The sequence below is a fragment of the Salvia hispanica genome, chromosome 4 (genome assembly GCF_029641045.1).
Source record: "Salvia hispanica isolate PSC_SH4W2 chromosome 4, Shi_PSC_v1, whole genome shotgun sequence".
NCBI classification, from domain to species: domain Eukaryota; kingdom Viridiplantae; phylum Streptophyta; class Magnoliopsida; order Lamiales; family Lamiaceae; genus Salvia; species Salvia hispanica.
Genome location: NC_142695.1, coordinates 49,343,596 through 49,361,054, shown reverse-complemented (window position 1 = coordinate 49,361,054; position 17,459 = coordinate 49,343,596). Strand labels below are relative to the sequence as shown.

At 37.4% G+C, this 17,459-nt stretch overlaps 1 protein-coding gene and 1 pseudogene across 2 annotated transcripts; both read left to right on the top strand.

Annotated features, from left to right (window-relative positions):
• The first annotated feature begins 6,745 nt into the window (after positions 1–6,745).
• Positions 6,746–9,259, top strand: LOC125196371 (ras-related protein RABH1b-like; annotated as a pseudogene). Its single transcript, XR_016137501.1, has 6 exons — positions 6,746–6,862; positions 7,895–7,965; positions 8,299–8,368; positions 8,481–8,595; positions 8,810–8,900; positions 8,995–9,259. The product of XR_016137501.1 is annotated as a ras-related protein RABH1b-like (transcript).
• Positions 9,260–12,685: 3,426 nt separating this feature from the next.
• LOC125195309 (ras-related protein RABH1b-like) lies at positions 12,686–14,555 on the top strand. Its single transcript, XM_089056814.1, has 7 exons — positions 12,686–12,802; positions 13,186–13,256; positions 13,367–13,473; positions 13,570–13,681; positions 13,837–13,933; positions 14,017–14,442; positions 14,550–14,555. Exons 1-7 carry the CDS (start codon positions 12,686–12,688, stop codon positions 14,553–14,555), a joined length of 936 nt encoding a protein of 311 aa, XP_088912940.1.
• Positions 14,556–17,459: the final 2,904 nt, after the last annotated feature.

Sequence of the window (17,459 nt, the reverse complement as noted above, 5' to 3'; positions counted from 1 at the left end):
GGGGCAAGGTTTCTGAGCATGTGCTGAAAATGATTGGTTTGATTGAGAGGTTAGCATCGATTGGAACGGTGCTTCCCGCAAATGTCTCAACAAATCTAATTTTTCAGTCTCGTCCTAGTAGTTTTGAGAATTTCATTGTGAATTTCAACATGAACAACACGAAGGTTGGGCTGCCAGAGTTGCACAACATGCTTAAGACTTATGAGTCTTCCACTACTAAGGTCAAATATGTGCTCATGGTGAGCTCTTCTGTGAAGTCTTCCAAATGGAAGAATAAGCAACAACAGAAGAAGAAAGCATCTAAGGATGTTGTTCTAAAGCCTAAGAGTGGAGGGGCTAAGAAGAAGTCGAAATCATCAAAGGATGAGTGTCTTTTCCGTCATGAGAAGGGATATTGGAAGAGAGACTGCCCAAAATTCAAGGCACTTGGTGCAGAAAGTGAGAGCTCAGGTATGTTTCTCATTGAGAGAAATATGTCTATGAATAATTCACAATCTTGGGTATTAGATACAACTTGTGGCTCACACATTTGTAGTAATGTGCAGGGTCTAAGTGACGCCTGGGGAAGTTGATTTGCGTATTGGGAATGGAGCAAAAGTTGCTGCCGAATGCGTGGGGACTTACAGATTGGATCTTCTCTCAGGACATAGACTAGAATTGTTCAATTGTTATTTCGTTCCAGTTATTTCTAAGAATATTATTTCCATTCCGATGTTAGACAATGAAGGTTTTTCCTTCCTTTTTGCAAACAACAGATGCTCGTTTTCTTTTAATGGATTGTTTTATGGAAATGCCACTCTTGAAAAATGCATTATATATGCTTGAATACAAACGAAATATTCTCAATGTGCAAAACAAAATACCTAAGCAATGTAATACGAATAATGCAAATTATCTATGGCATTACAGACTTGGTCATATTAATGAGAAAATAATAGCAAGATTGAGAAAGTTAGACTATCTCACTTCATTTGATTTAGAATCATACGGAGCTTGTAAATTCTGTCTCAAAGGAAAAATGACAAGTAAACCATTTTCTGGGAAAGGGGTGCGTGCTAAGGATTTGCTAGAGTTAATTCACACAGATGTGTGTGGACCGTTTCCAACTTAAGCAAGAGGTGGTTATTCGTACTTCATAAATTTTACTGATGATTTGTGAAGGTATGGATATGTGTATCTTATGAAACATAAATCCGAGGCTTTCGAGAAATTTAAAGAGTTTAAGTGTGAAGTTGAGAAACAACTTGGGAAAAGTATCAAGACTCTTCGATCAGACCGAGGAGGGGAATACTTGAGCCGAGAATTTCTTGATTACTTGAAGTCACATGGAATCCAGTCAGACTGGACACCTCCTGGTACACCTCAAATGAATGGAGTATCTGAAAGGAGAAATCGAACATTATTAGATATTGTTCGATCCATGATGAGCTTCGCCAGTCTCCCTATATTCCTATGAGGTTATGCCTTACTAACGGCTATTTACATTCTAAATAGAGTTCCTTCTAAATTAGTCGAGAAAACACCATATGAGTTATGGTGTGGCAAGAAAGCAAGTCTTAACCATATCCGGACCTGGGGTTGTCCAGCTTTTGTTAAGAAAATGATGACTGATAAATTGGAAACTAAAAGTGAGAAATGTTATTTTGTGGGATATCCTAAAGAATCTAAAGGATATGATTTCTACTGTCCTGAAAATCACAAGGTGATAACATCAAGGAATGTGACGTTCCTTAAGACAATTATGTATGTAAGGAACAAGGTCAAAATACAGTAGATCTTGAAGAAATTCAAGAACCACAAGTTAACAATGAGGATGGGGTATTATCCTGGATTGGACAATAACTCAGTGGGAGTTTTTGATGATCTATTGGGAGGGGAAATTACTCTTAGAGAGGACCTTAGAGAGACTATCGAAGGATCACCTCAAGACAATGAGATGCATCAAAGACAAGATGATGCAATAGTTGCATCAGCTCCACCTCAAGAAGATCATAGTGATATTCCTAAACCCTCTCACATACAGAATGAACAGCCTGAACCATAGCAAAACCAACTCAATAGGCCTAGAAGGATTCGTCGTCCACCTGAGAGACTGAATCTAATGGTTGAGACCAAGATGATAAAGTTGATTTAGATGATGATGAGCCAAAGTCCTATACCGAGGCGATGTCAGACACCGATCGAGAGAAGTGGCTTGAAGCCTTGATATCTGAAATGGACTCGATGTACTTCAACTTAGTTTGGGAACTAGTTGACTTGCCAGATGGGGTTTACCCTATAGGCTGCAAATGGATCTTCAAAAAGAAGAGAGATGCAGATGGCAAAGTACAAACCTACAAGGCTAGGTTAGTGGCAAAGGGTTATAGTCAGCGCAAAGGCATTGACTATGATGAAACCTTTTCACCAGTTGCTAAGATCAATTCCATTAGGATATTACTTGCAATTGTTGCATACTAATATTTTAATATTTGGCAAATGGATGTCAAAACCGCATTTCTCAATGGAGAATTAGAAGGCGATGTCTATATGACACAACCTGAAGGTTTTGTATCGAAAGATAGGCCGAATGCAGTGTGCAAGCTAAAGAAGTCCATTATGGACTTAAGCAAGCTTCGAGGAGTTGGAATATTTATTTTGACAGAACAATTAAATCGTTTGGTTTTGTCAGAAGCAAAGAGGATCCTTGTGTTTATAGTAAACGCGAAAATGGAAACGTCGTATACCTTATCATATATGTTGATGACATCTTGATTATGGGAAGCGATCATTCCATGATGCAATTCGTGAAAGAGTGGTTGTCTAGATCCTTTATGATGAAGGATTGGGTGATGCTTCTTATATCCTTGGAATTAAGATCTATCGAGATAGACCAAATAGGATGTTAGGATTATCACAATCCACTTACATATACAAGTTTTTAAGGCGCTTCTCAATGGAGAATTCTAAGAAAGGTTTTCTTCCTATAGGACATGGCATTGTATTGTCAAAGAAGGATTGTCCTTCTAATGACAAAGAAAGAGACAACATGAAGATGATCCCATATGCTTCGGCTATAGGATCTATTATGTATATTATGATATCTACTAGGCCAGATGTGGCCTATGCGCTTAGCATGACAGACAGATTTCAGCAAAATCCCGGTGAGGAACATTGGAAAACTGTTAAGACTATTCTTAAGTACCTTAGAAGGACTAAAGAATATTTCTTAGTCTATAGTGGACAACCAAAGTTATCAGTTACTGGGTGTATATTGATGCTAGTTTCCAAACAGACCATGACGACTATAAGTCTCAGTTTGGATATGTTTTTATCCTCAATGGTGGAGCAGTGAGTTGGAATAGTTCCAAACAAGGTACAACTGTCGATTCCACCACCGAAGCCGAGTATATTGCTGCATCTGAAGCTGCCAAAGAAGTTGTTGCTTTGTTAGAGTTCGTTAAGGAACTGGGTGTCGTTCCGAATGACAGTAGTGCAATACCTGTGTACTGTGACAACACTGTGCTGTTGCGCAAGCAAAAGAACCTAGAGCTACGAACAAGAACAAGCATGTTCCCAGAAGATATCATCTGATCAGAGATATAATTGAAAGAGGCGACATAAAATTAGAAAGAGTACCCACTGATGATAATTTGGCTAAACCTTTCACCAAACCGTTATGTATAACAAAACACAACAAGCACTTTGAGAGCTTAGGTGTTAAGCATGTTGGTAGATGGCTTTGAATCAGTGGGAGTAAAAGTTTTATATGTCTTAGAAACATTTTGTATTGAGACAATATTACTTGATCACATTCAATGAAAATTTTATTTTCAATGGGTATTGTGCACTTATTGGAATAATTGTTTTAAATGTTTGTCTTTATTCTAAATATTTGTTCCCTTGAATTATGACGGTCGTTAATGGAGTGAGACATTAATGATATAGTATAATTCTAAAATAGCCCTAACCAATGATCATCAAGAATGAGATATTGATGATATGTTACAGGTTAGCCCTAACCAATGATCATCAAGAATGATATTGCATCACATTCTTCGAGAATGTAGTTGTCCTCACAACTATGAGATATTAGATACTCGTGATGGACACATGGTATACTTTGGAGAGTATTGGTATACCCTACTATTAAACTGTTTTTTTCAGTGTCTACAGTTTATTAGTGCATGAAGTATGTAATAGTCCTTGGATCTGAAGTCATTACACATTTTGTTTCTTAAGTGGTGTACTTTGATCTTGTCCAACGCTTTGCCTCCCAGAGGAGGATTGAGACCCAGACTTATGTTGGTTATATCATAAGATAAATAAAGATGATAGTTGAGCCAAGAATGAGATTCATCCCTCGATTAGAATTTCGAGAGAACACTCAAATTCTCTATATTACTTGACCACTAAGTCATTGGCCAATGCAAAGATATATTCGATTAAAGTAATTGAATATGATCGAATGAGTCATTTAATAAAGATGAGATAAAGTGATTGAGCTATTTGGATGACACATGACAAATCTTAGGCTCAATCGGGTGGTTCGTGAATGAAAGGATATTACTATAAACTTTATGTAAAGGCTTGTTTACCGAATTCACGTAAACGTCCTTCATATATCGAGCTACGCTGCCAATGCAGTCTAGGAGTTTTGTGCAGACTTCGATTAGATCGTCGTCGATAATGAGGGCCTAAAGGGTCACACTATATGTGTATTTTGATCCGCTCAAGGGTACAAAGTTGGAACTGCGTATTATATCTAATGCTAGTCCAAGTGGGAGATTGAAAGGAAATGGGCTAGAATTAGATTAATATGGATTAAGTAATTATAGTTGGGCTATAATTATAATAGTCCATAAGCCCAACAATCGTGGAACCCTAGTGACTCTTCATCTATATAATGGTTATTTATTCTCCATTGTGGGGCATGAGAAATAGAGTAACATTAGAGAGAAAATACGTAAAGCTTTGTAGAGAGAATTCCTAGCATTCTTCTACGGAGCAATTGTACCGGGATAGTTTCCTGCATTGGATTGGATTGCACGTGGACCTTGATAGTAGTGGATTCAACTTGCAGGATTCAATCGCAGAAGAAAACAACACAACTAGTAAGATTTAGTTTCGTTGTGTTTTACATGCTCAACTTGCAATATGATTATGAATCTAGATCTGTTATTCTTGTATGCAATTTCCGCTGCGCTCATAGATGAATACAAGAAAACCCAACACATTGACCCGTAGCTTATACTCGGTTGAAATTTGAATATAGTGGACAACCAAGCGACGATAGTTTTTTTGCAAACAGCCTAAAGTTCCTAATTTCCCATCAATGAGTCGGAAAATAGAGATACTCAAAAATTGAACTGAATTCCATCCGCCAATATATAAGTTTTATGCAAAATTCCACACAATTCAAATAAAAGCTAACCAATCAAAACTGATTCTTGGCAGCTCGCCCAATTCTATGATTAAAAACATGCATATTTGCATAACGAATGTTTTCTTTAGTGGTACGGTGCCGCATAAAGGAAAAAAAGATGCAAAACCCTAATATCTTCCCGATTTCACCTAATATGCTTTAATTATTTTCGACTCAAATTTAACCTTTAGATTCAAATTTCAAGAAAGTGGGTATTGTTTTTATTCTTCATTCAACACACTCAACTACTATTTCTTATAAAATTTATCTTTCTAGAAATATGAATTTAACGCCGAATGAGATTGTTTGTCTCGAACGGACTATGAATAGCGTAAGTAAAATGTTCTTACGTGGGATGGGGAGTAGGGAGAGAACGTCCATTGTGAGAATTTTGGGCTGAGACAAAAAGGGGCAAACATGTGATCAAAGCTTTCAAAAGAAACCGGGCATTGAATTAAATTTTAAATACCATTTAACCAACAAGCAAATGAGCAATCAGAAAGAACACTTCAAACCTACACGATATGCTTAGAGCAGTCGTATATGATAGAGGGATTAGTTGCCGCCCCTGATAGTAAGAGCAGTTTTGCATGATAGAGAGATTAGTTGAAATTCAATGTTGCCCTTGATAGAATTCGCATACCATGATAAGCCTTCTCGCTCTGTCCCATCAAAATAGAGACACTTTCATTTTTCGTCCGTCTCATAAAAATAGCATATTTCCATTTATGGAAAGAACCCCCCAACTCATTAGCCATATACATCAAATTATTTACAACTTATATCACTGCGACCCACCATTAAGCACTAATAATAATATGGGTCTCACTATCCACTAACATAATTTTATCTACTCTTCTCTTCATGTCTCTTACTTTACCAATCATGCATTAATTCTCGTGTCGTCCCAAATGCATTAATAGTGACAACTGTAATTAAAAATGATATTACATGTATTCAAATATATAGATCAATATAACATTGGATTTACTACATCATAATAGCATTGAATGTACCACATCATATGTAAATTATCATAATAATAAAACTTATCACAATTTAACCAAATATTTGACTTTCTAATACACCTTTAGTGAAATTTATTCTTAATTTTTTGTTAATGATCTCCTATTATGTGGTAATTTATCGACTATTAGATTACAAAATTTTATGATTGAAATTTATTGATGTGTTAAGCCATATTTTTGTCCATAGTTCACGTGCTGAAAGTCTGAAAGACGACGGTGAGACCGGCAACTTTGTTCATCGAAGTAAAAGTAGCTGATTCAAATTAGAAAAAGGTGTTGTACCATTTGTTTGTTTCGGTTGACTTGGATTTAACCAATGGCTCTGGTTTCAGATCTCACCAAATACAAGCTAGTGTTCTAGGGAGATCAATCCGTTGGAAAAACGAGTATCATCACTCGGTTTATATACAACAAATTCAAAAATACTTATCAGGTGCAGAATCACATCTTTGTGAAGTTTAAATTTAACATTTCTGAGTTTCAACTTATGTTGACAAGTATTGTGTTATGAGTCAGGATTTGATAGGAGTGAAAGGCCAATGGAAGTGATGAGCACGAGGAGTGCTCTCTCTGCTGCAGCTAAATACACCAACTCACACCACAGATTGTAAATGCAGAACAAGAGAGAACGAGCAAATTTTATTGATAGGAAAATAAAGGAAATGATAATCCTCCGCAGAGGCCTACGACCAAGTCGTCCAAAACAATTGATCTCTCCAAGATATTCTGGACTCCCTAGCTTACAATTATTTATACTGAATAATAGAAACTACTAGAATGCATAAAAATAGGAATCCCCAGATTTGCTCGATCTACTCCTTTCCAGCGCCTACTTCCAGATTCTTCTCCTTTGAACCAACTGCCTCCCTACTTCCTCGGCGGCTGTATACCTTCCAGCCGTTGACCGTATCAGGATTTGACCCCAAATATCACTGATTAGCACTTGGCACATGCTATTCCGTCTAAATTCCTAAGATCTTTTATCTTTTCCCATCTTTAATAATTTTTCACAGTTGTACACTCTCCTACACATTCATTGATCCGCTTCTGTGGTTACAGAATTTTGTACCATTGAGACATGTGATCGATGTTACTTGATCGGTTTAGCATTGTTTTTCAAGGTCTTAAGGCATCTTAGATAGTTCATTGGATAGCCTAGTTGTTAGTGAAGTTCATGAATCTGCCTGATTTTGTTTTGAAGAACTCAATGAGTTAGATAACTTTTATCTTTTCTACGAATAGCATAAGACTATCTGTTCTCTCTTTTTTAGACATCAGTCAACAAAAGTCTTAGTTCATCAAAAATCAGAAACTACATGTTATGCTAGGTATAAAATAAACAGCATCAAGCTAGATCATTTTTAGTTTACTTTGGTTCACATTGTCAATAGAACCTTTGTCTGAGCTTGTCATAATTTTAGAATAAATTTACCATATCTTTTTTTGCCATTATTGTTTCATTCAGGCAACTATTGGTCTAGATTTTATTTCAATTACGATGTACCTTGAAGACCGGACTGTACGTTTGCAAATATGGTAAGACATGCTTTTTGTTAGGGATGGTATTATGAACGCTTCGTCAGCTCTTTACATTCTTTTTGAAAAAATGTACCAAAAAATATGCTCCTGTAGAAGCTATCAGTGTCTTCCCTACGCCATTGGAAAAACCAAGCATGTTGTTTTTATAATTTATCATATTTGAGTTTTCTAACCTTAGTCAAAGTGAAATTTTAAGTGATTCTTAGTGCCACTCTGCTATAGGGTTCTTTATTTCTGGCTGATTATTTCAAGTGTTCCACTTTTGCTTGCATTTGTTTCTCAGTTTGTTTCTCTTGTAGAGGAATGATCTTCCAATGTATTCAATTTTAGGGATACTGCTGGACAAGAAAGATTTAGATAAGGGATTCTTCTGTTGCAGTCATAGTATATGATGTTGCAAGTATGTCACTATATCTCTAATTAAGTGTGATTTTGACTTCATCCGATGATGTTTGTTTGGTTCCAACTTTATTCCTTAGCTTTGTAGTGCTGATTATATTGCTGGCTATTAGGCCAACAATCCTTTCTCAACACTGCAAAGTGGATCAAGGATGTTCGCACTGAGACAGAAGGAAGTGATTATATCATTGTCCTAGTTGGCAACAAAGCCGATCTAGTGGATAAGAGGTAAACACATTTCAAATTTACTACTAACACCCAAAATTAAACTATGGAGATTCCTTTCAAACATTGATGATCATTGTCTTTCATTTTATCTAAATCTATATAAGGTTTCATTTAAGCATGCTATATTGTAGTGAAATAGATTAAGAATTTAAGAGTAACTATCAAATTACCCATATTAAGAGGCGATGCTACTACAAAATGATAACTATAACAGGCAAGTTTCAATCGCGGAAGGACAGGCGAAAGCTCTTGATTTTGGTGCCATGTTTATTGAAACAAGTGCAAAGGCTGACTTCAATACAAAGGTATCATATAGTAGTACATTGCAAATCATTTAATATTAATTTAATTTGTTCAGCTCAATCTGCTTAATCTTGTTTTTGCATGCAATATAAACAGGTGCTATTCAGGAAGATTGCTACAGCCCTGCCAAGTACGCGGTTAACTCTGTTATCAGCGAAGCAAGACGAGATGGTCAAAGTCAACCTCAACGCGTCACAGCAGCAGTCGCGAGGTTGCACTTGCTAAAAAGATGAACCAGAACATTGGTTTAATTTATGCCAAAGATATATTTTTATTGGACAGAATATGCATATCTGTAAAGAGCTTTCTTTCTACCTTGAGCATTAGATTTTTGTTTGTGTTTGTCGAGACTACTTCAACTCGTCGGATACACTTTCAGAACATTATTCACATATAAGAAACTTTCTATGAGGTGACACACATTCCCTATTAACAATACTTCGATCACTTTTTTTCTTTTTTATCTCACTTTATCAACTATACAGTAAAACTCGTATCGTTTCAAAAGTTTCTATTTTTTAAAGGATAAAGGAAGTATTATTAGAACGAAGTATCAAAGATAGTCGGCTCTTGGCATGTCCCCAACTGTCCAGGGTTTGATTAATCAGAGTTATTAATAAAGAAAATAAAGAGCAGAAATAAGTTTACAACCCTCCACACAATTTTTGAACAAAAACGAAAGGTTTTCTCTCACCCTCTCTTACTTCGATCGGCGCCGTTGCTCTGAGCGGTGAGCGGTGACAGGCGGGACGAGAGCTAAACTAGTTTATCGGCAGAAGGAAGAAACTCTAGATGAAGAAGGAGAACGATAAGCGACAGAGAAGGAGAACGAGAAGGGGGAGGGGAAGGGGAGGAGCACCTAGGAAGAACTTATATGTGAACACACTAAATTTATACACCATCAAATATGGCTCACGTTTCGGACAAACGAGACATAGGAAGAACTTATATATGAACACACTAAATTACAATGTTCAATAATATCTCAAGAATTGAAATTTAGTTGACCATATGAACGGAAATTACCTCCTTTCTGCAACAGTAACATGTGACACACACACACACACAAACAAACAATATATGAACACACTAAATTAGGCCGTTGACGGACCTTCAAGTTCAACCCAGATGGCCTTATAGCTCAAGATTTAGTATTTACATCAAATTACTCAACAAAAGCTCATTGCAACACTATTTCCAGATTCAGTGCAACATAATTTCCAGAATCAATTGGATTACTTCTTCATCACAATTTTAGTTCATCATACTACACTCCAATTGTTCTTGAGGTCGATTTTCAGTCGGATTCGATTTTGAGAGGCAGGTGCTTTTCTCCTTCCCCTCCACCTTCTTGTTCTCGTTCTCCTTCTCCTTCTCCGTCGACTTATCGTTCTCCTTCTCCATCTAGAGTTTCTTCCTTCTGCCGATAAACTAGCTTAGCTCTCATCCCGCCGCTCGCCGCTCAAGCAACGGCGCAGATCGAAGTGAGAGAGGGTGAGAGAATACCTTTCGTTTTTGTTCAAAAATTGTGTGGAGGGTTGTAATCTTATTTCTGCTCTTTATTTTCTTTTTTAATAACTCTTATTTTGGTATTTTAAATAATACTCCCTCCGTTCTCCGTCCGGCTAAGATGACACATTGCTTAGCCAGCACAAGATTTTATGAGTTATTGGTTAAGTGGTTGAGTGTATTAATTGGAGAGAGAAAGTTACCAAAAAAGGAAATGTATCATCTTAGTTGGGACAAACTAAAAAGGAAAACGTGTCATCTTAAGCGGGGCGGATGGAGTATATCCTTAAAAAAACCTTGAAACCATCTCTTCTGCAAATTCGTTTCCCATGCTTTGATTTATTACTCCCCTCATCCCACAAAGATTGTCTCATTTTTCCATTTTTATCCGTCCCACAAAATTTGTGTCATTTCACTTTTTACCATATTACTATAAAACTAATACTCCTTCCGTCCCACGATAAGTGATCTATTTCTTTTGGGCACGAGATTTAAGGAATGGTATTTAAATAAGTTAAAGTGGAAAGAGTAAAGTATGAGAGAGGGAAAAGTAGAGGAGAGAAGAGAGAACAAAGTAAGAGAGATGACTTTTTGCTAAAAATGGAAATAGGTCACTTATAGTGGGACACCCCAAAAAGGAATACAAGTCACTTATCTTGGGACGGAGGGAGTATATAAAAGTAGGATCCACATTCCACTAACTCATTTCTACTCACTTTCCATTACATTTTTTAAAACTCGTGTCCGGTCAAAGTGGGACAATCTTTGTGGGACGGGGGGAGTACACCTAAGGATGTCAATCGGGCTAACCCGTTCGGGTTCGGGCCAACCCACTCGGGTTGCCGGGTTATTTGGGCGCAGGCTATTCGGGTTATGGATTTTTCGGGTTATAAATTTTCCACCCTAACCCTAAACCGCCGGGTTTTGGGTTAATCCATCGGGCTATTCGGGCCTAAAAGCTTTCAAAAAATAATTTCTTGTATCGAAATTTTCTTTAATAAAATGATTTTAAATTTTAGATACTTTTTTTCTTTTTAGTTAGAATTATATAAAATCTTCATATTTTCATAGTATTCTACAATAATACTTGGAAAGAAGCATTTCATCTCGACCAACTACAACATAAATTAAAGCTTGTGTTCGTGTCATTATTTTGGGCTTTTGGCATTGTTCGCAACTAATTATTTGTGAAAATTAAAAATCATATCTTACATGAATCATTATTAAAATGATAAATATATTAAGATTTTGATGAGTTATTTCTTAATTTTGTCTTGATTGGCTTTGGTTGTGGTAAGACACTAATGGCAGGTGATGGGACGGTGGAATAATGAGTCGAGGAGGAACTTGAAAGCTAATATTATGGGATCGAGTGGAAAAGTATAAAATGAAGATTGAATAAGAGTATAAGACTAATGATTATGTAGAAAGATTGAGGATTCAAAAATATAAAAAAACCTAAAACTTAATAATTTTAATTAAAAGTTGCAACCCATCGGACCCACCCACAACCCGTTCGGGCCAACCCGTTTAACCCGTCAACCCATTCGGGTCAACCCGTTTAGACCGTTTTATATTCATGTAATAAAATTACAAACCTAACCCGCTCATTTTACCGGGTTGTTTGAGTCAGCCCACGAGTTTCGGGTTGAATTGACATCCCTAAGTACAACACATTTCTCACAAACATTTCTCATGCAAATTCGTTAGAAGCCTCATAATTTTTGTTATATATATGTATACGAAAAAATAATTCAAATAGAGAGAGTTATGTGAAATCGTAAATTTTTAAAATATTTTATGAATTACAACTATAATTGAAATCAATGTGTCAATACACATTCAAATATATACATCATTATAACGATTTACTACATCATAACATTATTATAATATTGAATGTACCGCATTATATGTAAATTATCGTAATAATATGTATTTAAGCAAGTATTTGACTATCTAATACACCTTTAGCGAAATTTGATTCTTAATTATCAAAATTTATCTTCTATTATGCGGTAATTTATTGATCATCAGATTACAAGATTTTATGATCTAAATTTGGTCTTAATTATGTATTTAAATTAATTCAGTTTAAATCCCTATGCATATAAGCCATATTTTTGTCCATATTTCACCTTCTGAAAGCTGAAAGACGAACGAAGCTCTTTTTCCCGTTAGATCGGTGTCGGTCGAAGTAAAAGTAGCTGATTCAAATTCGAAAGAGCCAAAGAGGTGTTCTGCAATTTGTTTGTTTCGGTTGACCAGATTTTGACTGATGGCTCTAGTTTCCGATATCGCCAAATTCAAGCTAGTGTTCCTGGGAGATAAATCCGTCGGAAAAACGAGCATCATCACTCGGTTTGTGTACGACAAATTCGATAATACTTATAAGGTGTGGAATCACATTTTTGTGAAGTTAACGCATATCTTTTCTGAATTTCATCTTATATTGAAAAATACACTATCTATCTCACGTTATTTGAGACATTTCTTTTCGATAGGAGATTTAAGAAACTTGTGTTTAGTGGGTTAAATAGAGATTAAATAAAGTAGGTGAGAAAAGAAAGAGTAAAGTATGTGAGAGAATAAAAATAAGTATGATTATATGTTTTGTTTTTTTTTTCCGAAATGACTCAAATAAACAACACTAACTACCAGGGAATAAGTGATTGCAGTTATATATTGCTATCTTAATGGATAAATTTTTAGTTTACTTGGGTTCACATTGTTAATAGAACCTTTGTCTTAACTTTTTGCCATTATTTTTTTGTTAAGGAAACTACTGGTATGGATTTTCATTCAAAGACAATGTATTTTAAAGACCCTATTGCACGTTTGCAGATATGGTAAGACACGCTTCTTGATAGGGAATTATGGATGGTTTTCATGAACACTGGATTTATTCTTTTGTAGCTTATCATATTTGAGTTTTGTAACCTCGGTTATACATATTTAGGGATACTGCTGGACATAAAAGATTCAAAATGCGAAGTTATATAAGGGATTCCTATGTTGCAGTGATCAGAGATTATGATGTTGCAGTCATAGTATATGATGTTACAAGTATGACAACATAACTTCATTGGATATATGGTGTCTTTTTTCTTCCAACTTTGTTTTTCACTTCATACTCATATTGCTGGCTGGCTATATAATTAGGCCGACAGTCCTTTGTTAACACTGCAAAGTGGATCGAGAATGTTCGCAGTGAGAGACGAAGCAATGATATAATCGTCTTAGTTGGAAACAAAACCGATCTGGTGGATAAGAGGTAAACTCCATTAAACTAAACATTCCCAATTATACTTTGATTTTACTTATATGGGTGGGATTCCTTCCAAGCAATACAAGTTCTATATTGTACTGAAATAGATCAAGATTTTAAGCTTTTCTTTATCATTGCTCTGATCACTTTTACTAAAACAGGAAAGTTTCAATGAAGGAAGCAGAAGCTAAAGCTCGTGATTTAAGTGTCATGTTTATTGAAACAAGTGCAAGGGATGCAGATGACTTTAATATAAAGGCAAATTAATTAAATGATGAATCTTGTTTTTAGAGCGATGAATGTAAGTATTTAATTAATGTATTTTGATGCATTATAAACAGGCGCTATTCAGGAAGATCATTGCAGCCCTGCCAGGGATGGAAACTCTGTCATCAGCGGAGCTAGATGAGATGGTCGGTGTCAACCTCAACGGAAATGCATCTCAGTCTGATACGAGCACGGTCACCCCAGAGCAGATAGACGACACACAAGAAGCACCCGAGAGGATAAACTCACGCGTCAACCTCAACGAAAATGCATCTCAGTCTGATACGAGCACGGTCACTCCAGAGCAGATAGACCACACAGAAGAAGCACCCGAGAGGATAAACTCACGCGTCAACCTCAACGAAAATGCATCTCAGTCTGATACGAGCACGGTCACTCCAGAGCAGATAGACCACACAGAAGAAGCACCCGAGAGGATAAGCTCACCAAGGCCAAGATCGGGCCCACTGCAGCCACAAAGGAAGGCTCCCGGCCGTTTTGTTTACTTATTTTTGTTTTTTACTATTTTTTACTGTAGAAAAGATTGGGAGAAGGTTTCATATATTTTCTTGATGAATATCACACAATATGTTACATTATTATATAGGCATAGAATATGCATATATGGTAAACCTAGATTATGGAGATCCTATTTTATTTTTGGTAATAGATCAATTTACAATTAATCCCATTATTCTCGGTATCTTCCAACACTCCCCCTCAAATTAAGTAATGGGATTTCCAATACTTAACTTGTCCAATACTCCTCTGAACGACTTCGAGTTCACTGCTTTGGTCAATATGTCCGCCAATTGATCTTCTGACTTGACAAACGGCAATTCTACAATTTTCGCCTCAATATTCTCCTTTATAAAATGTCGGTCCACCTCCACATGCTTGGTCCTATCATGCTGAACCGGGTTCTCGGAAATACTAATCGCAGCCTTGTTATCGCAGAACAATTTGCATGGTTGTGATAGGTGAAGATCAAGTTCCATCATGAGTCTCTTTAGCCACAGTATCTCAGTGAGACCACTTCTTATTCCTCGAAATTCTGCTTCTGCACTTGATAGTGCAACCACCTTCTGTTTCTTGCTTCTCCAAGTGACAAGGTTTCCTCCTACAAAGGTGAAGTAGCCTGCGGTTGATTTTCTATCATTTGGGTTCCCAGCCCAGTCTGCATCAGTGAACCCATGTACTTCTAAGTGACCGTGTTTCTCAAACAACACTCCATGATCTGCTGTACCCTTCAAGTATCGGACAATTCTCAAAACAGCCTCCCAATGATCTTCCTGCGGTGAATGCATGAACTGGCTGACCACTCCCACTGCGTACGCTATATCTGGGCGGGTATGTGAAAGATAGATGAGTTTTCCGACCAGCCTCTGATATCTCCCTCTGTCAGTAAGCTTCGCTCCTTCACATATTTGTAACCCATAATTCTGCATCATCGGAGTGTCTGCAGGCTTGCAGTCGATCATCCCAACTTCTGCGAGCAAGTCAAGCACATACTTCTTTTGATTGATAAAAATTCCCCGGTCTGATCTTAGAACTTCAATGCCTAAGAAATACTTGAGGAGACCTAGATCCTTCATCTCGAACTCTGTGAACAAGTTCTTCCTTAGTTCCCCTATCTCTTCTTCATCGTCTCCTGTGATAATCATGTCATCCACATAAATGATGAGGCACGTGATCTTTCCACCTTTCTTCTTGAGAAACAATGTATGATCAGAATTACTCTGCTTGTAACCATATTTCTTCATCACTTCAGTAAATCGTCCGAACCATGCCCTAGGAGATTGCTTTAGCCCATACAACGTTCTTTTCAGCTCGCATACTTCACCAGGCTGGAACTCTTCAGTGAATCCAGGGGGAGGAACCATGAACACGGGCTTTGGAAGTTCACCGTGTAGAAATGCATTTGTGACATCGAACTGGTGAAGTGGCCAGTCTTTGTTTGCTGCAATTGAGAATAACACTCGTACGGTATTGATCTTTGCCACGGGAGAGAAGGTCTCTGCGTAGTCAACTCCATATGTTTGAGTGTATCCTTTCGCCACAAGTCGAGCCTTATATCGCTCGATTGAACCATCCGGTCTCCGTTTGATGGTAAACACCCATCTATAGCCCACGGCCCTGACTCCGTCTGGCAGTTTTCCCTTTACCCAAGTATTGTTTCTCATCAAGGCTTTCATTTCTGTAAACATAGCCTCTCTCCAATATTTATGCTTCATTGCTTCTTCAGCAGTCTGTGGAATTTCCTCTTCTTCATATAGAGCTGCCTCGAAAGCTCGTGCCATCTTCGTCAGGTTTCCTTGCACAAAATTCGCCACTCCATATCTCCTTTTCGCCCCAATCTTTTCCGGAGAGTACCTTTTAGGGGGAACACCTCGAGTACTTCGTTAAGGAAGGATGTATCTCCCAGTATCACCATCTATAGCATTCTCTTCAATCTCTGCATTGTTAGTACCAATTGCAGTGTTTTCTTCAAAGACTGGTTCCAAACGTACCTCGGATATTGGTTGAGAAGGATCAGAGGGGCGCGGTTGAGGTGACTCTGGGGAGGCTTGCTCGGCGACAGTGACAACTGTCTCTGATGGACCCTCAATTGAAGGGCTTGGAGGTGGCACAAACCAACTTAGACAGTCCTCATGTTTATTTGTAGGTTCAGGTATTTTCTCCCCCTGACTGTTAAGGTGGTGAGGGTAAAAGAACTCGGTTTCAAGGAAATTGCAGTTTATAGTGGTGATGACTTTCTTAGTACTTGGATCAAAGCACCTATATCCCTTTTGATTTACCCCATACCCCACAAACACACATTTGGTTGCGCAGGGGGAAAGTTTGGTTCTCTCGTGTTTGGGAATATGGACGTAGACAGTACACCCAAAGACTTTAGGTGGCATGCTAAGGGGTTCTGGTATTTGGGTTTGTTGGGTAAGGATGTCAAGAGGAGTTTTTGTGTTTAGGATTTTGGTAGGTAGTCTGTTTATCAAGTATACCGAGGTTGCAACAGCTTCAGGCCAAAGGGAGTCTAGGACTTTGGATTCAATCATAAGGGCACGGGTGATTTCTAGGATGGTTCGATTTTTCCTCTCTGCAACCCCATTTTGTTCGGGTGTATAGGCACAAGATGTTTGGTGAATAAGGCCATTTTTCCTAAAGAATTCAGACATGGTGTTATTGACAAATTCCCTCCCATTATCTGAACGAAGAATTTTTATGGTGGTGCGGAATTGGGTTTGGATCATTTGAAAAAATAGGATAAATTTATCAACAACTTCTGCTTTTTGTTTTAGAAAATAGATCCAAGTCATTCTAGTGCAATCATCAATGAATGTCACAAAATATCGAAAACCACTACCCCCAATAACAGGTGCAGGACCCCACACATCGGCATGCACTAAATCAAACATAAATTTCATACGAGTATCTGAAGGTTTAAAAGACTGTCGGTGGCTCTTGGCCAAAACACATGTCTCACAGGAAAAATCTCTAGGTAATGAAAAATCGGGAAACA

Excerpts from the sequence above, each read along its gene's own strand:
- LOC125195309 (XM_089056814.1), top strand. The coding sequence starts at position 12,686 with ATGGCTCTAGTTTCCGATATCGCCAAATTCAAGCTAGTGTTCCTGGGA. Across the intron at positions 12,803-13,185 it reads AATTCGATAATACTTATAAG|GAAACTACTGGTATGGATTT; the intron begins GTGTGGAATCAC and ends TTTTTTGTTAAG. Across the intron at positions 13,257-13,366 it reads ATTGCACGTTTGCAGATATG|GGATACTGCTGGACATAAAA; the intron begins GTAAGACACGCT and ends ATACATATTTAG.